Genomic DNA, 23,771 nt, shown 5'->3' with positions numbered 1-23,771 from the left:
TATATATTATACAAGTTAGGAAATGGAGTCTCCATCCTTGGAAGTTAGGAATACTTGTCCAGACGCATCAGATCTTATCTGGTATTGGTTAGTACTGCTGGGATGGGCTGCAGGTTGGACTAGATGATTATCAGAAGTCTATTTCAGCTTACACATAGGTGATTCTGTAGTCACAGTCTTCATAAAGACAGCACTGTGAACACGCTTTTAGGAAACATGGTCCTAAAAGTCTCTTCAGAAAAAGGCTTAGAGCTTGAGGCCTTGTTCTTTACCCATTCAAGCTGTTTGATTTAATTTTTGAGTGAAAGAGCAAAGGCACATAGAAAGTACAAAACACATAACACAGTTACAGAGATCTCTGTATTTCAAACTGGCTTTCCTTGGTTCTGGTGAGTACAAGTTGGATGCAAGTCTCTATAGAGGGGCCTATTCTTTCTGAAAGTGGGAGAAAATAATGGAAGAGACTGAAAATTATTGTGGTCATATCCTTTGACTGAGCTGTAACTTTTATGTACTGCTTTTCTCTGCAGGCCTAGACAAGATTGAATTCCTGCAGAGCCATGAGAATCAAGAGATTTATCAGAAGGCCTTTGATCTGATTGAGCACTACTTTGGAACAGAGGATGAAGACAGCAGCATTGCCCCACAAGTAGATATCAACCAGCAACAATACATCTTCCAGCAGTGTGAGGCTCCCATGGAAGGCTTCCAGCTTTGAGGTGCCCCTGTGCTGTGTGCTCCTCTACCTAGCCAATCCTGTTGTCGAGCCACAAGCCACCTGTGGAGTGATTCTCTCAATGTTTTCCATAACCCTGTTTGCGCTCATTCGCTTGCCTTGTGCACATGCTCTTACATACGTCTGGAAAACTTTTGGCTCTCCGTGGCAGGATGCCCCCTCCTTGGCAAGGGGTCACCAGAATCACCCTTCTCCTCTAGATTCTGAATCTCTCCACTGTCATCTTTGTGGAGTTGAGGCACCTTTCTATACTTTGAGATATTCCCTGTTCCTATTACAGGAAAGTAATCCCTCCTCCACTTGGGGCCCCCACTCCTGACATCCAAGAGAAGGCTGTCTTTCTCTTGTATTTGCTGCAGAGTGTGTCTGCAGTCCAGGGAGACATTCAGACTTTCTGAGAACGTAGCTGAATTCATCCCTCATGTTCTCCCCTGGATGCCTCTTTGGACGGCTTCGAGAGATGCGTTAAACCTTCACACGCAATCTATCTACTGTGCTGTATGTGCCAGCTGGGGTTATTGGCATGAGGAGCATGTTGCAAACAATGGAGTAAGTTCTCTGTCCCGTGCAACAACAGGCTGCAATGGACATATTTTGTGGTTCTTAGGAATACTGAACACATCTGGCCCCGTCCCGTCTCGTCTCAACACTGAGCTCCCAAGTTGGATTGCAGACCACTGTGGAGATTTGTATACCTTCACAGTTTTTCCTCTCCATCCACAAAAAAAGAACCTGTGAATAGGTCACTCTTAACACCTCCCCAGAAATTACTTTCCAAAACAACTTCTAGAATGGAGAAACCGCCCCCACTTCTGCTTGCCAGCACAGTATGATCCAGCCGGGCCTTCCTTAAAGATCAAGCCCTTTCTGGCTCCATGCTCCAGTCTGGTCCCCGGTATTCTAGTTATGGCTGAAAAGTTCCTGTCTGCCTCTTTACATTTTTACACAGCGTGACTTGAACAGATTTGTCTTCTGAAAAGTTAACTTCTGAATACAGAAATCTTCATCTGTAAAACTTGGCACAAGGAGCATTAGATCTCCTTTTCATTTTCATGAGACAAGAGCTTCCTCTCCAGATCACCTGATGGAATATAGTCCTCCTGGTCAAGGCCCTTATTTAACTAAAATGACACTACATTTGCAGGATAGTAATATAACATCTGTATCCACCTGGCCTTCTCATTTCACTGTCCCCTTTCGCTGTTGATGACACTTCAGGTGAATTAGCATGGAACGCATGGTTCCTCCAGGTGACATCTGTACGGCATCTTTGACTGCATAGCAGCTGCCACGCGCAGCTGGAGACTGCCCTTCTGCATGTTCTTGGCTCTGCAGCCTGCTTGGATCACAGACCTCTGATGCAAAGGCCAGCCACTCCTCACTGGGTTCAGCTGATACTGACACCAAACTTCACACACCTGGGGAGATGCTGCCTGATTGAAAGTGGCAGTTCCATTTTGAGAAGGCAATGGATTCCCTAGGCTGTCCGCTCCCCCCCGGCATCGGGCTATGTTCTTTCAAGCCATTTTGGATGCTTGGAACATTGTGTAAACATTTCAAAATCGCCACTGGCATCTGCAGTGTCATGTACCTGTGGTAAATGTTTGTGGCAGAACTGTCTTCAAGATCCTCATGACTCCTCTCAGTGATAAGCCACTGCAAAAGCAAAACCAGCCCATTGGATGCAGAGTTATAAAAAATACATAAGTCATTTGTCATACTGCTGAAAGAAGCTAGGCAAAGGTCTGAACATCAGCTCTGTGTGACATTATTTAAATAAAGTCTTCTGTCTCTGCTTCAGGATGGAGACTCTGACCTGTGTGGCCACTGCAGAAGCCACCTGCTGCCTCCCTAGCTAAGCCAGTTGGCCTCCACATTCCCTCTCCCAGTTATTTTCTCTAGTGCTGCTTTGTGCTGAAGGAACATTTAGTTTACTGCACTTGATCTGTAAATGGACTTCAATTCTTTGTAATTTTAGGGGGTTAAATTTGGTGGTTAATTTAAAAAAGAAAAACCCCTCAATGTTGCCTTTACATCACATATAAATAACTGTGTTTCTCTTTTCTTGAAGGGTGATAGAAGCACTGATTAGTAGCAAAATCTTGTTTTAGCTTTTGGATTTTTTTGTGCTGGATTTTTTTACGTGTAAATTTCCAATAACATGTCATTTCTATAAGATTTGTTTAAAACCATGTACCTCTTATTGGATGGTATAAAAATGCTACATATTTTGTAAACAAATCTGAGCAAAGTGTGTGTGCATATATTCTGTATATTCATATATGTATATTCTGTGTATATATACACTAGTGTGTATATATACATATATACACACACACATATATATACACACACGCATAAAGTGTGTGTATATATATACATACCTATATATCTATATATATAAGTGTTTTCTCTTCCAGGCTAGTGAAAACAATGTGGTGCATTGGCATTTCCCTCCCCTGCCCCCCAAGAAATTAATGACAATTGCCTCTAAATGAGTGAATTAAAAAAAGAGTCCATTTAAGCTGATTGGTGTGCCTTCCTGTGTAGGGAGCCTGGCCAGTAATTGTTATTTTTGCCATGGATATGTGAATTCAGAGCAGATAAGTATAAATCTTTAAACTTGATATCTTTGCTTGAAGTGACAGGCCTGGTTGATGCAGGTAATATTGTTATTCTAAATACTTAGACTGTGTAAGGCATTTGACTGGTACTGCATAATATTTTGAGTGAAAACCACACCAATACAAGAATCACCATGGCACACATTAAATGGATTAAAATGTGGATAACTCATAGGTCTCAATGTAATTTTAAATGGTGCTTAATTGAGTGTATTTCCATCAGGATCTTCCAGCAACCAGTTCTTAGCGTTGCTTTATTTAGCCTTATTAATAGGTTGAAAAGAAACAAAATCTTCTAACAAAGGCTGCAAATTAAATGGGTACAGAAGGGAGATCAGACTTTTGAATTATAAAAGGAAAAGCTCACTGATACAGACTGACCAGAATTACTTGGTAAGCCAAGGGCAACTAAACTGCTTGCATTCTAACAGAGCCAAACATGTAGTGTAACTTTACCCATCTAGTAAGTAACATTCAGGCCACAGATTGAGAACTCTGTTTTGGAGGAAAAGTGCCAGTGAAAGTATGAGGATCATTATATCATATTGCTTGAACACTGCTTCCTAACACAGTTCTGTGTGGCTGTGTCCCTTGCTAGAAGCACTGAAAGCAGTATTCTCTGCTCTCCTGAAGGATGTGCTCAGATAGGGATCATCTCAGAGAACGCCTCTAGCTGCTGCTTTTCTGAAGGTCACGCTGTGTTTTGAATTATCTGTTGTTGGTTTTTGTCTAAATAAGAGGCAGCATGGTCTCATGTAGAGGGTAGGTGAGGGAGCTTTTGGAGTTCTTGTGTTCTTCTCTTAGCTCTGTCAGGCAGCATGTAATGCTAGAAAAGAGTCTTATGTTTTCTTCAAAATTAAAAGACACGCTTTGGTTTCTGTCTGCTTGTGGAGATCCGATCTAAGCGTCTTTGAAAAGCCCCACAGGATGGTAATGAGACTATACTGAATTTTTCTGAAACATCAGGAATGAGGTGGAAGAACTGCACTTAGATTTTAACAATGTCTGTTTTAAACTGGGTATTAGAGAAAGGAAGATGCAGGACTACCTGGAATTGCTATGTAGCAGTTCAGCACACAGATCTGTAATGCCATTAAAGTTGTGGTTTTGTTTGGGCAGCAAACAGGAGCCATCATTCTTTCTGTTGGCAAAGTTCCCAGTGGAACATGGCAGGCAAGGTCAGTGTTTTTGATTTAGGAGGGTACAAAGGATGATGGAGTACGTTACTGAAAGCTCAGTAACTAAGTCAGGGCCAGCACTTGGGGCTCCTGGAAAGGTATCACACAATAATTTGAGGGAACTGCTGCCTAAAGACTTCAGCCTGTTCCTAAATTCAGGTTTGTTCCTTGATGCCAACCAAATACAGGTGGTTGAAGACCTTTTGCCTAATGTTAGAAGAAGGGAGGAAGGCAATGACCCTGGACCTGCTTTTTCTTTTTTACTGTCAGCACGCAAAACTATTGAAGAACTAGATTGCAGCACATGGTCCTACATGTGACAGTGCTCCTGGCAATACACTTCTCTGCTTTTCTGGAGACTTCCAGAACACCTGTCTTAGCTCTGTACACTTTGATTTCTATGCCAGCTTACAGTAAATCCCCATCTCTTCCAGTGTGATTTTTTTTTTTTTCCTTCTGGAAATTGCCACAACACACCATTGGTACTTTCCCATGCCCATTTTAGACTTGAAGGTCTTTCTTCAGGTGTCTGAGTCTTAGTACAAAAGTAAGCAAGACCTCTGTGTACTGCTATGGCCATGTCCTGCTATGGCTCTTGCATGTTCCACTGATGCAGTGTTGGAGTTGTCAGGTGATTGCTGCATTAGGAAGCTTCAGTTGCCTCTGGACCAGGTACAGCAATAAGGCACATGGTATAGGATTGATAAACTGGACTGTTATGAATAAATGGGAGTGGTGTTACAGACCAAGCCAAAGAGGAGAAAGAAAATGAGGTACCATTTCAGGCTTAGTATGTTCCTTCCATTGTGCACTGTTGAAGCTGTGGGCTCTCAGTGATCTGAAGGGTGTTAAGTTCTCCCATCAGCTAGACTGGCTGCTTTGGCCAGAAACATGCGCTGGTTTTGTAACCACTGTCTGTGTTTAGAACTGCTTTTGGGAAGCCATCACACCAGAAAAGAGATGGTTCCTTTCACTTGCCTCACTGAGGAAGTGTTACATCATTTTACAGTACCCAGCTACTTGCAAAGAAAACAATACAGTGGCTGGGAGCAAGCTGGAGACCAAACAGAGCCCATTGTCTTGGGCTTTGGTTTGAGACTTGAGCCTATGCAGAAGCTGAAAGAAAATACAAAGTTGGGCAGTGATGCTAAGTCTTTTTGGCAGATTCTGAAATGGAGATACTGGGGTGACAGAAGGATATGTGGAGCTTTTGTCAAACCACTGGACCAGACTTCAGTTTTTGAGCTTATAGAAATTTAAGTAAAATGAAAAACTGGTTACTATTGCTGTTCTGAGGTATTGCTTTTGAAGTGGTGTATTGCATATTTTTATTTGAAGTACTTTACCAACTGGATGTGTCCAAATAGTTTTATTCCCAAAACTAGGAGAGGTACCTGCTGGTTCTATTCACAGAGTGCACTCAGAGATATGTTGAAAGGGTGGTATTTTTGAGATGCAGAGTTTTAAGCTTTGCCATCACCAAGCATAAATCGCAAGTTTTCCTTCACAGAAACCTGAAGTGCACGGTCTCTTTTTTGGTGTCAGTTAGTACATACATGACCACAGGCATGTAATTGGGCAAGATTTTGCTTGGTTCCCACCTGTGTGCCTACTGGTGTGGCAAAGAACCAGAATTGTCATGGAATATCTGTTCACATACCTGCAGTGAAATTAAACATAGCTTGCATTCAGTGCTAATTAAGTGGACATATCTGTGCAATCCTGCTCTGCTTGATTGACAGTGTACTTACTATTATTTCCATCCAGAGAATCTGATGACAGGTCGTTGTATCATCTGAAGGTTGTGACTGCTGTGGTGGAATTGACTACACACCTTGTCTGATGGGTTACATCTCACTGTGGTACTCAGAAGTGCAATTCATAGCTGGAACTGCAGCAGCTAGTGAAGATTTAACCTGTGTTTTTGTGGGGCTTTTAATTATCAGCAATACTGCTAAATTTTAGGGGTACAGCAAAAATAATCTCCCTCTCACTCTGAGAAAGTTCACAAACTAATTTTTGTGAAAAAAAATCAAAGCTTTTGATATGTCTCTTGTTCTCTTGTGGTTTTGTAGTCCCCAGGGCCAATCAGCAGGGCAGTGCTAGGCAGCATTCTGAGCAGTCCTGACCCTTCAGTCTACATTTCCTTACAGATTAAGTGAAAGAAGGAAGGAAAATATTTTCCCTGGTTGCTGTGGGCTCTTCAGCGTGAATAGTGCATGACTGGGCTCAATGCCAGAAATAGTACTCTGGAGGCAAGTGATCTCTAGGTGGGCCTAGTATGATGAAAGCACAGACAATTTAAAAGAGCAAAATACATATAAATCTAAATGAGATTCATAAAGAAAGTGCTTAGTAGCAGAGAGCAGGGATGTCTGATTGACTTTCTCGTACTTATGTGTCTCTAGTAAATCTGACAGTACAGGTTGAAGCAGTTACTCAGTATATCTCAAATAGTCATCTCTGTTCCCTTACCTTGGATGTTCTCTCATCTCACTGCCAGCTCTGCTGGACCACACTTAGATGTCAGCTGCAACACGTGGTTCTCTGGAATGCTCTTTCACTCTTCATCTCCTTCCTCATTTTCTTGAAGGCAGGCAGTTCTTCACAGGAAGTTATCCCTCATTTAAACAAGTTAAATATTATAGAATAACAGGACCTAGACCAGGGAATTAGACTTTCTAATACCTTAGGATCATTTTGCTGATGTTAATGTAGGTTAGACAGTAACTTTAGACTCAAGGGCTGCCTCAATTTTGTGTCTTGCAGAAAGATGAACATGTGGATTACTTGAAGTAGCCAATACCGATACAGAATAAATACAGTTCCATTCTTGCTGACCTGAAATAGTCAGTGATAGTGGATGGCTGGCTAGTAAAGGTATCTTTTTTGTACAAGCATGGATGTACAAATGGAAACCAAATGGACCCTTCTTTTGTGTTACGGTTACCTTCCTGTAAGTGGTAAGTAAGAACATGAGACTTCATGCAGGGTATTGGTACCAAAAATTCAGGTACAGGTCCTGCAGTACTTTAAAAGATGCTCTGGTGCACAGCACGTGGGAAACAATTCAATTTCTCATCCACTGTGTTTGCGTGTCCTGTCTCACTAACCGTGAAGAAAAGCGCAGTTACAAGGAAAAGAAAATAGGTATTTCTGGTTTTATTGACTACAAGACAGCATATTCATTCTTTCTTGAACCTAGAGTGTACAGAACTAACAGGAAAGATGTGATGATATTCTGTCAGTGCTTGTCTACCCCAGTCCTTGATATCTTCATTTCCTCCTCTATGGTTTAGCAGATGCTTCCGCTTTCCACTGGGCTTTCTTCTCCAAGTTTATGTTCGTAAGAGATTCATGTCTTTTCATACCCTACAATGTGATAAGATCATCAGTTATCACCTGAAGGACCATGGAGTTGAATCTTGATCAATAACTTATAAAATACCTGACCTGTCCTCACCAAGGCACAGTTCTGCCACAGCTTTAATGCCAGGAAGCCAAGAGGGTTAAAGTAAAATATTGAGAGATTATTTTGGCTGAAAGTAATTACTTCTCTGGGAATAAATTAAACCCTTTTTTCAAGGCACTAGCAGATACATTGTGTGCTTCTGGTCAGTATTTTGTACTGATCTGATTTTCACAAGACAGAGAAACAAATCAAAAGTTAAACATAATCACAGACTCATAGAATATCTTGAGCTGGAAGAGACCGCATGTACCATCAATTCCAGCTCTTCAGTGAATGGCCCACGGGGGATCAAACTTGTAACCTTGGCATTATTAGCATCATTCTCCAGCCAACTGAGCTCATCTCAGGAAACAAAAATAATTCCAGCTGCTTTGAAAACAAGGATTCCAAAGAAACTGTTCTTTCTTCCTGGTATTTGCATTCATACTTCTCCAGTACAAAGGAAAATGCTCTGGGAATCATCAATGTTTGATCTCTGCTAGTAAAGCCAGGAAAAATCCTTCCACTGCTTCATTTCAGACTGCTGCATCCTTTTCATTGTAATAGACAGCTCCTGATGGAAATGTCAGGTGACACTCAGTAACTCACAGTGCGGGGGTTTCTCTACAACACAGTAGTCCACAGAAACCAGACCTGAACATTATCATCAGAAGAGAGGCAGCATAACAAATAAGGTTCTTCTGGCATCCAGATGCTTTAAACTCAGGGGTTTTGTTTGGGTTTTTTTTTGTTTTTTAAGGAAGCATCTTAATGGTGACATCATCCTTTTCTGATGAGAATTAGTCAATGAGGGTCACTTCTGGGGAACCAGGAGGGCTTGTTAAAATTTTGTTCAGCGATAAAATGACAAAAAACTCTAAAATGGACAAAAAACCCCAAACCCCCAAAGCAAGATTGTACTAAAAATCCATAGAGGAACTAAGAAGTTTAAATGAAGGTTTATTTGCCCTCATCAGCCCAAATTCTGTGCTTACCTGCTTCCCTCTGATCACCATGGTGATGCATCCCACTATTGTCAAGGCAATCATGACATAGCTGAACTTGATGCGCAGGGTGGTCTTTGCTGCTTGCACTGTGTCAAGCCTCAAGAAAAAGTAAAAAACAATGAGTAAGAGACTCATTATCAGAGACCCAAATAATTCATTTGGCTAATTATTTAATTTGTCCTAGTGTGCTGTCTTGGTAGTTTTGTGTAATGCCAACAGCACTTGGCTCTTTGCACAAAAAAGTTTTACAAGAACAGTAAAGGCTGATCCCTAACTACATTGGGAGATACTTGGTAACAGGCATTCCTCTCAAAGCTGGAAACAAGCAAAACTTTTTAAACTCAGCTTACTCTCTTGTTAAAATACTGCCTTTGCAGACCACTTGACTGCAATGCAAAGGAGGAAGGCTGCAGGATTTGTGTATGCTCATTATGAAAGAACAGGAAAAAGAGAGGAATAGTTTAACAAATACCGTATTTTTCTTATTGTCAACTCCCTCTGTGCTCACTACCACCTTCCAATATCTGCAAAGTTAGGGAAAACTCATCTGTATTATAATTGTGATGTATTTAATATAGTAAAACATGCATTTTTTTCTCAATAGTGGAAGTCTGGTAAAACCCAAAATATGGTGTTTTAACAGTTGAGAGTTTATTGGGCAGAGGGAAGCATCAGCACACCTTTGCATCTTCTTCTGCCTGAACTTCACAGTGGTTTCATTTATGAGGCAGTCTTATTTCCCAGCAAGGTGCTTCCTCTGCTACAGGAAAGTGCTATTGCACTTGGAAGTGCAGTAAGTGACACACAGGCTGCTGAATTCAACACTCAGAAATTCTGAATAGGGCTTGCTAAAAGACCAGTGGTCCCCATTCCTGCTGGAATAAATAGTCCTAAAGTGATCTGCTTCCCTGAGAAACTAAGGAGGTGTGGAAGATTGTAAACTTTTCTATCATCTCTGGATAGATGAACTTTTAAAATTTTTCTTTTAAGTTTAGGGGGCTTAACTAGCCACAGCAGCAGCTATACCACCCTTTTGGGAAACTTATTGCCTACTTTCCTGTTATCTTTTAAAAATCAGAAGTCTTCCACCAGAAGAGTAGCAGTTACTGACACCTTCCAGCTGTGTGGAGAGTAAAAAGAGATTTTTGTTTGAGTTAACTCTGAAGGTTATTCTAACCAAAATGACATCTTGGTTACAGCAGGTTTTAAGTCTGTGTCAGGGCAATGCAAGAAGGGCCAGTGAAGCATTAAATGCTTTTTTTAGAAGTGCTTTCCACAACAACCAAAGACATACACCCTGTACATTTAACTCTCCTTACAGAATATTTAGGGCAGATGACTCCCTTCTCAAGGAGGGCTGATACTCTCACTGATTATATTTGGCGTATGACAAAATTCCAGAAGACTGGAAAAGCACCAACAGGTTACTTATACCCCAAAACTGATGTGGAGAATGCATTTAATGGAACTGGGAAATTATTACTGTACATAAACATGAGTGAATATGGAGTCAGTTACTACATTTTGATCTTTACATTTGGAAGGAAAAAAAAAAAAAAAGATATTTGAGGATCCATGGTAGTTCAGAGTGGTAAATTACACAAGACCTGAGAGCTGAGAAGTTTTGTTCTTGTTTTTGTCAGAGCATTGATTTGAGTACAAGATTTCTGATCATAGGGAACAAACACATCCATCTACAATGAAACTAATGGTTAATTTTAGCATCCAGGTTATTTGCTTCTGCTAATAATCTGCAGTGAAAGCCTTGAGTTCAGGCTGCAATTAAGCTGAAATGCACAGCAGTAGGATTTTAAAAAGTTTGCTAGTTAATTTTGGAAATACCTTAGGTGTGTTAAGAATTTACAAGAGCAAAAGGTAGATATTTAAACACAAGTTGCATTTTAAATCAGTTCAGTGGCTAAGTTTAACACTTGTTTAATAAATGGGTTGCTTCACCACATTTTACAAGATTACCGAGTTATAGCACAAGCCCTTACAACACATAATTAATCTCAGAACAGGAAAACAAGTTTTTGTGCTTTTATAGTTCTCAACTGTCTTCTCAGATTTGGCTGAATTATTTATCTAAATAAAAATAATTCCCTATGCACTTGCAGAAATGGTCAGCTTTTATCAGAAGTTGGTTTGTCCTTTCAATAAACTACTGAAATCAGTCACTCTGCTAACTCTGTTTTCTTAAAAACATTCATAACAGGTATTTGGTGTACAAAAATACATGAAGTTGTAGTAAGTTTTAATAATTTACTCCTGTATGTATTTCAAATGTAGTTTTAAGAAAAAAGATTCAGTACAAAATGGAAGGATTCCACATTTAACAAAATTCATTCACTGTGATACATTTAAATACAGGGATGGATTTTCAATTCCCACGTGGTGCATCCAGACAAACAAAATATGTAAGAGGGCAGCTACATAATTTTCTTACTCAAGTAGTGAAAAATTTACTGTTTCTTTTAAATTTAAATAAATACATGTATTTAAAAGCATTACGAGCATGCTTTAAAAGATAACTATAGTACCAATAGGAATGTTTTTTAGACTAATAGTTGTCTATTGTTGATAAGTTTGATCTTTATTTTTGGTGTCCAAACCAGAACATCCAGTTTTATTTTCTACTTTTCACACGGGACAAAGCTTTTGACATTTGGACTCAGCAGCAACAGGGAAATTTTGACTATGTATAGTCAGGGAGCCTTAACACTTTGTTAGTTTAAATTCCAACGTAAAGGAAGTTGGCCCGTGCCCTTTAGGTTTTCATTAATAAATACTTTATATGAGTTTCAGTTATTTTATAGCTGTATATGAAAGTTTCCCACTGCAAGAGACTGACATATAATGAAAAACACTACAAAACGCTCACACTAATGTTTGAAAAAAGCTTTCTGATTGCAAGAGAAGAATAAAAATTAACTGATCTGACATGGTTTTCTAATGAAACAACTCATAAATGCTGGTCAACCCTTTGCAAAAAAAGGAAAAAAAAATCAAGAGGAATACATCCTCCTAGCACCAGAGAATTGCTGAGGTCATTTCATATACAAGGATGATACACCAAACACAGCAGGGTAAGGATTTTCAGCTGTGCAAACCCATTCCTTTCTAGAAAAGTTACTCTGGAGTTGCATGCAAGTAACTTATTTCTGCATAGACAAGTCTCTTTTACAGCTTCAAATGTGATACTTACGAGACAGTCTCTGGAATATCCTCTAGCTTTTTGAAATGGCCTGCCCACAACAAAAACCTTCTCTCCCAGAGTGTAGGCTTGTATCCAGGCACTCCCGAAGCAGATCGACCTAAAAAACCCAACAAAACACCACCAAAAACAACAGTCAGAGAGGCTGGATGGTCAGAGCTGTAACAAAACCAGTTAGGGTGAGCAATGCAGAACTCTACATATGATTGCTAGAGGTGGTTAGAGAATGAAAACTGTATCACAGATTAACAAACATGTAAATATGGGTTAAAATGTAAGGAAAGCCAAATCCTTCTCAAAACCTCTGTATCTGCAGGGCTAAATGTGCAGAAGCTGCTCCAGCTTCTAAGGTTCCTAAGGTACTGGTTTTCTATTTCATTTAAATAAGGTTAAAAAACCCAAATGGAACAGCTACAGAAAAGCCAACATGATGCACAATAACAAAAAAAGCCAATATAACATCACAAAATGTCAACATTTTCAGGTAGTGTAAGATTTTATCTGAAGGTAAAAATAAACAGGTGACCATAGGCAAAGATTGGACGCATAATTATCAGGTCAGTCTATCAAACTCCATAAACAAAATATCCATAATGTAACAGGGGAAGCTTTTCATATATAACATACCATTAAAATCTAAGAAACAAAGTGCAAAGATAGACAGCTTTTTCCTTTTAAACAATAGGCAGTATCCTGTATGGCCATGTTCTCCCTCATGGATTCATGAATTATGTAGGAAGTGGGGTGGATACAGTTTGCTGACAGCACCAGCTTATTCAAAAACAAAGAAAAGGGCTGAGCCCAAAATGCCACGGGGCTTCAGAACTCAGAGTCAATGAATTGGCCTGGGAACTCCCTTGTCCATAAACAGGAAGCAATTCCAGTTCACACACAAGTGACAGACTCTGCCCTTGCTTACAAATCATTACCTAGGCCTGAGCAAGGCCTTGGGGTTCCACAGTGCTTCTGGCAAGCAACAGAACAGGAAACAGCATAACTGCCCCTGATCAGGAACTCTGACCAACACAGCAGCATTACTGAGCCTCTGTGAAAAATTCACTCCAGCTTTCTGAAAAGCATGGGAAATACTTAGAGGGAGCTAAAAGAGAACAGGCACAGAGAACCCTGGTAAGGACAGCCACAGGTATGGCATGGACATCGTGTAAGAAACTGTGTCACAGACCGAGACCGTTTGGCCTGGAAAAGCAGTGACTGAAGCTCTCTTCAGCCCAGCAGAGCATTATAAGAGACATTAGGAGTGTGGGTTTTAATAGAAAGGGTACTGAATAAAGGAAAATCCGATTACAAAAAAGTGCACATTGGGTTAAAAAAACAAACACAAGACTGTAGCTGAGGAATTTCTTCTTAGAGAAGAAATTCTTAGGGAACTTTAGGATCCACATTCTTAGAGAATGTGGATGCTAAAAATACATCTAATCCAGCATCAGGAAATTTGTTGGGGAAAAAGAAATCCAGTGAGGACTATTAAACGCCAAGATGCCACCTCTGGGGCAGTGATATACAGGAACCCTCTTCCCATTCTCTTCCTTATTCCCACTTTACAAAAATGCAAGGGACTTCCTTTACTGGCCCCTGCTGGAGACATCACATTTTTAAGGAGACCTTCCTACCCAGTACAGCTCATTCATGTTTTTAACACAGAGTCATGCCAAATGCTTCACATCTGTGTGTTCCTTTTCTCCTGCATGGGTGTGCCATAAGAAGCCTGTGATACAGGGAGCACAGAAACTGTCCTGTAAATAGTGAAAAAGTGTTTAATCGCTTGAGATGTCCCTTACCAGTTACACCCTTAAATGTGAACAATTCAGACTCTTCCCTGCAGGGCACATTGAGTTTTTGGAACAGCTGCACTCCAAAAAACTGCAAAAGTCTTTTAGCTCACACAACATTTCTAAACATGAACAGTTTACAGTGGGTCTGAAGAAGCAGTTCCAGAGCAGAGCTGAGGAGCCTCAGTGTAGGAGTGTGCACTAGATAAGGTTCTGGTGATCTGCTACAAAGTGAATGCTGTGTGACCCTCACAAGTGGAAACATCGACCCCTGTCTTTTTGTTAGAAAACAAGACTACCAAATTTAATGCTCCATTTTTTCAGTCTAGAGACCAGAACTCTCACAAAATCAGGGATATGATCACCTATATCAGCAAAATTCCTGTTCAGATGATTGCAGCAGGGATATGTGAGTATTCTGTGGCATGAAACATTCCATGACTTTATCAAAGACTCTTACGCTTTGACTGAAGGTCTTGCTGGGGTTTAATGCACAGCCTTCTGCTTATCTTCAGGTCCACTCCCTCGGTCATCCTCAGAATTGAGGGAATATTTCTTCCCAGCAGTTTAACAGCCTTATCTGGAAAAGGAAGCAGAGGAAGAAAAAAGCCAAGTTTAACTCAGAGCAGTAGAAAGTGGGAACCAGCTTTTAAATGGAAGCATTTGGGTTTTTTTTAATATAAGACGAAAAAAAAGAAAGAAAACCAATAGGTACAAGTGAAGGCAAGAAGTACCAGATTTAGTTGTAATAGCCTACCAATGAAAACTTGCTTATAAGGTATGCCTTGAGCTTGCTCAGTAATCTTATGTAGAAAAATGTGAATGCAATTACATTCATTTGCGGGGGGGGAGGGGGGGGGGAAGCAAAATAATGTCCTGCTAGCAATTTCTAAAACACATTACAATTTCCAGGGACTAATCTATACAAATGTTTCAGATACACTTTGGATGGTGCTATTTCAAGGACTGCACACCAGCATTCTATCAATCTTGTCACATGCCAAAAGCATTGAGAGTCAAGTAAAAAAAAAAGTCAAAAAAGCATAATATTTAGCACTGAGAGGTAACTACTTTGTAGCACATTAGAAAAGCCAGGACACCTTATATACGCACACATACTTTACAGTAGGCACTTCGAATGCATTAATTAAGATAATGAAAAAGTTTAGGAAAAAGCTCCAAACAACCAACCAATCTCAGAAAGGCAAAAACGGCACTTAAAAATATAAAAGGAGTTCTTATTTTACTTTGCTATACTGCCTGAAGCTGTCCCTCCTAAGGCCCTTTACTTTCGCGGAATAAGGTACTCCCGCTCTGAAAAGCCAGTAATTTACATTTCCAGGCGACACCGCCAGGGAAGCTGGCCCTTTTAGGGAAGCCGAGGCACGGCCGCTCCGCTCCCGTCAGGGTTTCGGCCGCCAGGCCCGGCCCCAGGCTCGCCTCGGCTCCCGCCCCGCGCTGCGGGCCCGGCCGCCCGCGGTCCCGGCCGCCCGCGGTCCCGGGCCGGGCTCGGTCGGTGCCTCCCCGCCTCCCCCGTCGCTCACTCACCGGCGCGGCCCCACATGGCGCTGCGGGCCCGCGGGGCGCAGCTCAATGTCACGGCCGGGCCCCGCCCCGGGCCCGCGATTGGAGGGAGCCGCGCCGCGGGGCGCTCGGGGCCGGCGCCGCCTCCGGTGGGGCGGCCGGAGCGCTCGCAGCGGGCGGAGGAGGCGGAGGGGAGCGGGGCCGCTGCCGGTGGCGATGCCCTGCCGGGGGCCGCTGCGCCGGGGGCCGCGCTCCGGCGGGGCCCGCCCCGCTCCGCCCCGCGCGTCATCCCGGCTCCCCGCCGGATTGGGCGCCGCGGCTCCCTCGGCCGATCCAGGATGGCGGCGCCCGGCGGGGCCGCGAGCTGCGAGGACTTCGCCGAGTTCCAGGTAACCCGCGCGGGGCGGGCGGGCCGGGCCGGGCCGGGCCGGGCCGGGCGCTGCCGCCGCCCGTCCCGCGCGCTCCCGGCGCTTCCCGCGAGCGGCCCCGCGGGAGCGCGCCCCGCGCGAGGTGACCCCGGTGCCGGGGCCGGCGGGATGCGGCGGGAGGGAGCGGGTCCGGCCTTCCCCTCCCCTTCCCCCTTCCCTCCTCCCCGTTCCCTTCCCTCCGGCGGGAGCGCGGCCGGACCCCTCCCCGCCTTTCCCGGGACGCAGCGCTCGCGGCGCGGGAGCCACGCGGGCGGCGGGAGCCACGCGGGCGGCGGGAGCTCCGCGGGCGCCTCCGCGGCGTGTAAGGGAGCGGGGGCCACCCGTGCCTTCGGCGGGGCGAGCCGGCTCTGGGAACCGGCTGTGTCTGCACCGCGGAATCCTAGAACGTCCTGAGTAGCCAGGGACCCTCCGGAGCCAGCGAGTCCAGCTCCCGGCCCTGCACAGCACGCCCCAGGGGTCACATCGTGTGCCTGAGGGTGTCCGAACACATCTTGAGCTCCGTCGGGCTCGCTGCTGTGGCCACTGCCCTGAGGAGCCTGTCCCAGTGCTCTGCTGCTCTGTGTGAAAAACTTCGTGCTATCCAACCTAAACCTCCCCCAGCTCAGCTTCACGGTCCCCAGAATGCTAGGGGGGTTTTATTCAAAGTTTGCCTTTTTGGTGCAGGTTTGGTGCCAGTTTCCCGTGTGGAAGTGGGGTCGGGGACTTGGGCACAGGCTCTTCAGCCTGTCCATGCTGCCGGCAGGGCCAGGGGACATCAGGGGGCATCAGTTACTCACCCCTGCTCTGGCCCTTGCTGCCAAGGAAACTCCGTGGTTTGCAGCGCATACTCCTGCATGTGGGATTGCTCCTTCGGTGTGCTTCTAGCTCTTTGTAAGGAACCCTATTTAGTTTCTATTAAAATGCTTAACTATGCAAATTTTTTTTGTAGTAGGCTTTTCTGAGAGATATAACCGAGTATCTCTCTCTTTTAATACAGGAGCTGCTCAGGGTGATGAGGACAATCGATGATAGAATTGTTCATGAATTAAACACTACGATTCCAACAGCTTCCTTTGTGGGGAAAGTTGATCCTGGCCAGACGTGCAGAGAGCTGTATGAGTCTGTGAGTGTGCACACCTTCCACTTTCAGCTCTCTTCCCACTGCTTTGTCGTGTGCAGTGGCCAGTAAAGCATCCTCAGTGTCTGAGGAAAATACTGCCCTGGGAGATCCTGCTTTGTGTATTACTAACAGCACTGCTCATCATCTCCACACACTGCTTCAGTTTAAAACCATGCAGGGCAGTTCTTTGTTCTGCAATACTGATCCTTTGAGGATCTTTTTAAAAGGGTGCTTTTCTGCTGCTCTGCAAGACTCCTCATGTTTACCTTTGACTTTTGATCAACTTGGTAAGAGCAAGAACGACAGGGTAATCTAAGGTGAGAGTAGCTGCTGCTCAAAGCTGTGTTGTTTCCCACATGTGGATTATGAATTCAAAGGGATTTCTGTAGGCACAGCAATACCATGACTTTAGGAAGTGTCTGTTTAAACTTATAACTAAGAGGTTTTTATTCTGAGTCACTGTGACTTTCTTTTTCTCCCCACTTAGTTGATGGATGCTCACACCAACAGAGAAAGAATCATCAAAAACTGCATCTCTCAGACTTCTGCCATAGTGAAAACTCTCAAAGAAGAGAGGGAAAAGGCCCATGAAGATGCAGCATTATTAAAGCAACTCAGGAAAGAACAGACAAAGGTGAGTGGTGGAGCCTTTGAGAGATCACTTACAGAGGTAGAAGTGGGTATCTTTCCCAAATGGAAAGACCGGTGTGATGGAGAGAGCCTGCAGTGGATTCTCAGTCAAGCAGTCTTTTCCAAAGTTCTCATTGGCTCTTGTTGGGTCTTGTGAGAATTATTTTTCCCAAGGCCTCAAGGCAGAGAGGTTTTATCCTGCAACTGGAGCATTTTCTGAGATTCTTTTACATGTATACTGTAGAAAAACACATTCTTTCCTGTGGTGGATTCTAACCTTCACTGACTGACAACACCAAGGCACAGCTTAACTTTTCCTGTTCACTACAAGATGCTCCCAGGCAACCTTGAATTCCACTTGCACAACCTTTTTTCTGGTTGGTATTTCTTGGATTAATATTTGGAGTACCTTGTGATGCTGTGAGAGAGAGAATTCTGGGAACCCCACTGAAGTTCTCCTCATTTCCAGGACTGCTTTTGTAAGGAAAAGGATACTGAGAGAACCACGTGGCAGATGAGCAGTTTTATTCTTAAAGCCTCACTTATTGAACTGCCAACAAGCATGGATATTAGTTTATAAAACTGGAGTGGTTGCTTAGTATTTTCTACAAATTTTGTTAGCACAGCTAAATCATTTAGTTACTGAGCCCAAAATCTCTTATTGGAAACACTGGGAGGATCACAATAAAAGTGTTTAATGATTGGAGGTTGCTTCAAATATTAAAAGCAATTCATGATTTAGACACATCTCAGAAATTTTTTATTAGATCACCTCAGATTTGTACTTGGACCCTATGAGGTGTGATCCCCTGACTTTTTTCTTTTTTTTTTTTTTGGCTCTCCAAAACACTGAGAATTGCATTTTTTCTACAAGTCAGAAAAGCTATCTTGACAGAACACATCCTAGTTTTAAGATTGGGAATTTCAAATACCTGTTAACTTTTTGCAATACAGATCTCTTTTCCCTTGTTATGTCTGTTTCTCTCATCCTGCTAGTTGTACAACTTGGAGGACTTCATGCATAATTATTACTTCTGGGTCACTGAATGAGAAAACTCGGAGGAGTAGTTTCTTTGAACTATTAAAGATCCTCTGAGTGTTTATTTTATAGATACTTATCCTGGTCATCAGTCACTCTGGATGCTGGATTGTTATTTCAAACAGATTGAAGTCCTGTTGAGCTGGGGAAAGTGCATCCAACAGCTGTAGCAACTCTGTGTCCTTGGATATCTTACTTGGAAGGTTTTTAGTGGGATTGCTGTCTTTGCTTGCACCTGTTCACCAGGCTTCTAATTGGAACCGTGTATTGAAAATGGATAAACTCCGACTCTTTGTCTGTTGTGTTAAAGACTCCAACAAGAACACATCCTAAATTTGGGCAAAATGGCAGATGGTTCTTAAATCTCCTCAAGACCAAATTACCCAAACACAACTGTCACACCTGCCCCTCAGGGTTTCTAATAGGTGTGAAACAAAGAGATTCTTACCCTCCTCACAGGTCAAGTGAGTGCTCAAAAACTGTGTATTGGTGGTAGTTCTTGCCAGAGTTTTTGCATCTGTGTAGAGCTGATTTGTCCTGCAGTGATGACATAAAATACTAACTGGTTCAGACAGCACAAACAACACGTGATCAGACTGCAAACCTTTTTGGTCAGTGCACTGACTAGATGGCAAATGAAGCAGAGAGGGTCTGTTCATACCTTAGTTTTAAATCCAGAATCCCAGCTGGAGTCGTAGCTTTGCTGCCAGCTTCATATATGACTCTAATGTGGCAACTCAAGGCTACAGGGCAAACCCCAGCCCTGGCATTCCCTGTGCTCAGTGCTTGCTTTAGGGGCAGTTATTTGTGCCTGTGAAGCCATCAGTGTTAATCTGTTAATTGCTAGTAAATCTTGATGGGCATTATTTAGGAATAGAGCATGGGTAATTAGGATCTACTGCCAGGCTTGTTTAGTGAGTCTGCCTTCACTGTGCCCTTGCGGAGCTGTGTGTGCCTTGAGCACTGGCTGACTGGAAGGGACAGGCTCCCAGGGTGACTATGCATTGTGTCCTTTGGTTTGCACCATCAGAGGAGGTGTGCACCTGGTGCTGGGGTTAGGAGCTGGAAAGTTGTGTTGGTAGTAAATACTGAAGGCTGCAGTTTGACAATAACCCTTTTATCTCTTATTTTCTGCAGTTGAAATTGATGCAGTCGGAGCTCAATGTTGAAGAAGTGGTAAACGACAGAAGCTGGAAGGTACTCAGTCATTTAATAGTGATGATGTCCTGTCCCAACAGACATCGCAACAGATGTCCTGCACTGGAGGTGTGGGACTGGTGCCTTGTGAAGCAGATTAACTGGAAATAGATGAAGGCACTGCTAGGGGAAATGCTTCAAGTCAGTAATTTTCCCAGTTCTGTAAGCAGAGATCAAAGCTCTTCAGTTGCACTGCCAAGGAAGGACTGTGAATTATTCCCTGTGTCCCTTTCTCCCCCTTGCCAGTGGCTGAGCACTTGTAGGCTTTTCTGTGGTGACTTCTCTGAAGAGCTTTTCAGGGCCTCTAACAATGTCTGAGAGAAGAGTCTTTCACATTTGCCTGTATCTGGTGCTGATCACAACTCTGAGCAGAGCCCAGGGGAGGGTGAGGCTGTAGAAGCTGAACCTTTTCCTGATGGAGTTTCTTCGGGCCTGAACAGACACTCCGTGGTGCAGAGGGCAGCCTTGCCGTTGCTCTCCTGTGTCAGCAGAGGGTGCAGATCACCATCTGGATGATGGCCCTGAAGTCTATCCGGTGATTTTAGCACTGAGCTTAAGTTCTGAGGTGGCTGTATTGCGTCACTGCAGCATTTCACATCTGGCATCCTTTGCTGGTTTGATGTAGCTTCTCAGAGCTTTCAGTACTGCAGAGAGAACCTCTTTCCCTCTCTAAATGCAAAAAGGATTTTTGCAAATAGCCACTACTAGCTGCACCTTCCTTTTTAATCCCTACTTCATGATTTTAGTCTCCTAGATTACACCAGTGTAAAACCAATACAGCTTTGTGTCTTGGGTGTTCATCAGTAACCTCAGTGCAGGCTGATGAAATGAGCATTTACACAGTTTTCTGCATATGCATTGTCATCAGTACACCTCTGTAGTACTGTCCCAAAAAAGCTAAGCATGCACTTCAGTGTAGTTTTAAACCCACTCAGATCTGACTAAGCGATGCCACTGCCTTAACAACAACATGCTGCAGGTCACCAGGGGCAAATATTTTACAGTGACTCTGCTACAGGGGAACAGCCCCCACCCTAATCTTCCTTCTGAAGCACCAAATTTAGTAATGATTCTGGAGGCTTCTTGTAGCTGCATTAAGCTTTTACTGGTGGCAGAACTGTCTAATTTTTTCCTAAAGATGGAGAGTTTATAAACAGTGAGGTATGCATGGTGTAGGGGTACTTTAGGCTGCTGGTATATTCCTCAGCCAATGTTCAGAGTGGGGCTTGAAGAGATAAATATTTCTGAATTTTATCTCCAGTTCTGTTACACTGTGCTCTGAATATACACATAAATTTCTCCTTTAGCTGCTTGTTAAAATGTCAGTTAGAACCAGTCATGGTTGCAGACTGAATGCAATTTGTTACATGGATATGATTATTGGTGTGCAGGCTGGTGTTTCACTTTTGTGGACTTCTGGTTGGGAAGTACACTTGTGTATGTCCATTAATCCTAAACAACTGAAAACTAATGGGAAAAATCTGATTAGGAAACAGATGTTTAAACACTAGAGGCTGTAGCAATAGTGGCATACAGAATGCTCCTTTTGAGAAATGCATGTGGAATTTGGATCATACCATACCAGGAATAGAGTTTCAAACAAGACACTTGCAGTAGTCTCTATCCAGCACCTCTAGATTGGAGATTGGAGTTTATTGTTGGAGTGGTTTATGCAAATATGTAAAAGCCAGCAAAATCAAACTTTTGCATAGTTACATGCATTTTAATGTTTCTCAGCCATTGATTTTCCTGAAAAATGTCTGATAAATGAGACTAGCACTTTACAAGTAGACCAATGGAGTTAAATGGCCTTAGTAACACTAAGTAACACTAAGATCTGTGAGGCAATGATCCTAAAAGTAGGAGGCAGTGTTAGTAAGAGTGCAGTGTTGGTCTTCCTGCCATAGGTTGTGGAGTTACTGTTGAAGATACTTTGAAAGTTAGTGTGATAGCAAGCAAGCTGGTGTGTTCTTTGATGTTAGAGACCCTTGCAGTGCTTTAGAGAGCATTTCCAGCACCCTTTTAGACATTATTCCATTCAAATGTCATTAACAGACAATGGACAAAAAACGGTGTGATTTGTTCTTGAGTAAAATGTTTCTGAATTGGACTTCATGCTGTTGCTCTTAATTTCTACAGTTTCTTCCTATCACTGATCTCAAATCTTTACCTCACCTGAACTTTTCCAGAGGTGTCCATTCCATGTGGTAACATAATGGCTGCACGTTACTGTGTGTGAAAGAAACTATATCACAGCTTTTGCTTTCTGCAGTATGAATCAGTTTGTAATACATGTCTATTTCTTTAAATAAATTAAATTTGAAAGGTAGTTGAAAATTGCTCCAAAATTGTTGAGAAGTAATGCTGAAACTAATGTGTGCTCCAGGCTTCACTTTTGCTGAAGTTGCCGTAGGTTCTGAACTGTGAATAAGATCTGCTCTAGAAGATTTTAGGAAGATACAGCTTGAAACTGTATATTTATATAAAGTGTTGGATAACTTCCCCAAAATTACAAGATCACTCACTTTGCACATAAAGCCATTGGGAGAGTTCATGAAACTTCATATCCTGATGATCACAGGCACTTGGGTCTGCCACATCTCTGGACAGCTTGGCAAAATATGCTCTTGTGGGAATGCTGGCGGGACAACCAACAAACAACCTGCCAGAGCCTCAGCTTGGTGTCAGGTGGTGCTTGTGTCGCTTTCAGGACTTGTGCTGGACAAATTTGGATAAAAACTGATAAATCTAAATGGCTTATGAAGAGCACTTGCAACCTTGGTGGGAGGCTGTGTGGTTTGCTTTGGATTCAGGCTGCCTTTCTTTAAATAGTCACGTTTTTTGGCCCTCCTTAGGGTAGGATGGCAGCAGTTGAAGCTAAATATACACAATTCTCAGCGTCCAGTTCTGGAGGCTAAATTTTACCCAGAGAAGATGCCAGAGGTGAGTGAGGCAGGGGTGCTGTGCCCTTTGCACGGAGTGCTGGCAGCATTGGCACAGGCAGGCAGGTCACTGGAAGTGTGCATGTGGCTTTCAGGAGCCCTTGCCCCTCTTCTTGGCTGTCATGCCAATGTAAAATGTGCCTGCTCAGGAAAGACAGGAATTCAGCACCCAAGTTTGAATGCCAGAGTGAACCTAATAGAACACAACCATTCAGGAGCCTTCCCATGATTATTTCCCTCTCTTTTAAAAACAAAAAGGCATCAGCATTTTTGATGGTAACAGCCTGCCAGGATTAAGAGTCTGCATTTTCTGAGGGAGAACACTTAGTGCTGTGGAGTCTCCCAACATCAGGCTGCAGACTTTGGATTTACTAAAGCCAGGAGTCAAGGTGAATGGAGATGGATGTCTTGGTAAGTGCCATTTATTGATACCTCAGAGCTGGGCAGCTTGAGATGGGTGCTACATGAAGAAGTAGTCTGTGAAGTTCTGCTCATTTCCTGGATGGGGTTGATTCACTTTTGCTCTTCTGTTTTGGTGTCTCAGGTATTTAATGAGCGGTGCCGAATTCACTACAAGCCTCCGAAGAGTCAATGATGATGTGGGGTATTTTCCATCAAGGTGGTCCATAACTGTGAGAGCAAAACTGGAAAGAGACCTTGGGTGAGCTGAATTGGGACCCTCCAGAACCAGTAGAACCCAGTCTTGTTTTGTTTTGGACCTACTTAGATGAATTCTCAACTTGAAATGATTCTCCTGTAATTAAGAGAAAACAACTCATCTTTTGTACAAAATATGTGAACAAATGAGTTTTATAGTATTAAAACAATTTTCAATCGGAATGCAAAACTGGCATCTTTCTTGAACTTCCACAGCTTCAGTGATCCCAGAGGGGAAGAAAGAGTAAAACCTAT

At 43.0% G+C, this 23,771-nt stretch overlaps 3 protein-coding genes across 4 annotated transcripts in view; 2 read left to right on the top strand and 1 right to left on the bottom strand.

Moving 5' to 3' along the window:
• The window catches only part of KPNA1 (karyopherin subunit alpha 1), a 58,015-nt gene extending 46,846 nt beyond the window's left edge, over nt 1-11,169 (top strand). The window contains exon 14 of the mRNA XM_077781250.1: nt 531-11,169. Within this exon, the coding sequence (XP_077637376.1) occupies nt 531-718 (188 nt within the window). The 3' untranslated portion in view covers nt 719-11,169. The remainder of the gene's footprint in view (nt 1-530) is intronic.
• On the bottom strand, nt 7,686-15,680 carry FAM162A (family with sequence similarity 162 member A). The gene is made up of 5 exons (XM_021549198.3): nt 15,549-15,680; nt 14,461-14,580; nt 12,202-12,310; nt 8,985-9,093; nt 7,686-7,910 (listed from the first exon to the last, which is right to left on the bottom strand). Exons 1-5 carry the CDS (start codon nt 15,562-15,564, stop codon nt 7,827-7,829), a joined length of 438 nt encoding a protein of 145 aa, XP_021404873.1. The 5' UTR covers nt 15,565-15,680; the 3' UTR covers nt 7,686-7,826.
• Nucleotides 15,681-15,797: 117 nt separating this feature from the next.
• MIX23 (mitochondrial matrix import factor 23) lies at nt 15,798-23,706 on the top strand. 2 transcript variants are annotated; one of them, XM_021549197.3, is made up of 5 exons: nt 15,798-15,913; nt 16,929-17,054; nt 17,539-17,685; nt 19,858-19,917; nt 23,404-23,706. In XM_021549197.3, exons 1-5 carry the CDS (start codon nt 15,863-15,865, stop codon nt 23,452-23,454), a joined length of 435 nt encoding a protein of 144 aa, XP_021404872.2. In that variant the 5' UTR covers nt 15,798-15,862; the 3' UTR covers nt 23,455-23,706. The 2 variants fall into 2 exon arrangements, with proteins under 2 accessions (XP_021404872.2, XP_077637374.1); XM_077781248.1 differs by lacking the exons at nt 19,858-19,917; nt 23,404-23,706 and having other exon boundaries at nt 17,539-18,018.
• Nucleotides 23,707-23,771: the final 65 nt, after the last annotated feature.

The sequence above is a fragment of the Lonchura striata genome, chromosome 2 (genome assembly GCF_046129695.1).
Source record: "Lonchura striata isolate bLonStr1 chromosome 2, bLonStr1.mat, whole genome shotgun sequence".
NCBI lineage: Eukaryota > Metazoa > Chordata > Aves > Passeriformes > Estrildidae > Lonchura > Lonchura striata.
The sequence above is the reverse complement of the archived record's forward strand: the minus strand, read 5'-3'. Positions and strand labels throughout refer to the sequence as shown.

Bases quoted from the DNA above. Each gene is read 5' to 3' on its own strand.
- FAM162A (XM_021549198.3), bottom strand. The intron at 12,311-14,460 runs GTAAGAGTCTTT...TGGGTTTTTTAG, and splicing joins GCAAGACCTTCAGTCAAAGC to GTCGATCTGCTTCGGGAGTG. The intron at 7,911-8,984 runs GTAAGCACAGAA...ATCACATTGTAG, and splicing joins TGGTGATCAGAGGGAAGCAG to GGTATGAAAAGACATGAATC.
- MIX23 (XM_077781248.1), top strand. From the start codon at position 15,863: ATGGCGGCGCCCGGCGGGGCCGCGAGCTGCGAGGACTTCGCCGAGTTC. The intron at 15,914-16,928 runs GTAACCCGCGCG...CTTTTAATACAG, and splicing joins AGGACTTCGCCGAGTTCCAG to GAGCTGCTCAGGGTGATGAG. The intron at 17,055-17,538 runs GTGAGTGTGCAC...CTCCCCACTTAG, and splicing joins GCAGAGAGCTGTATGAGTCT to TTGATGGATGCTCACACCAA.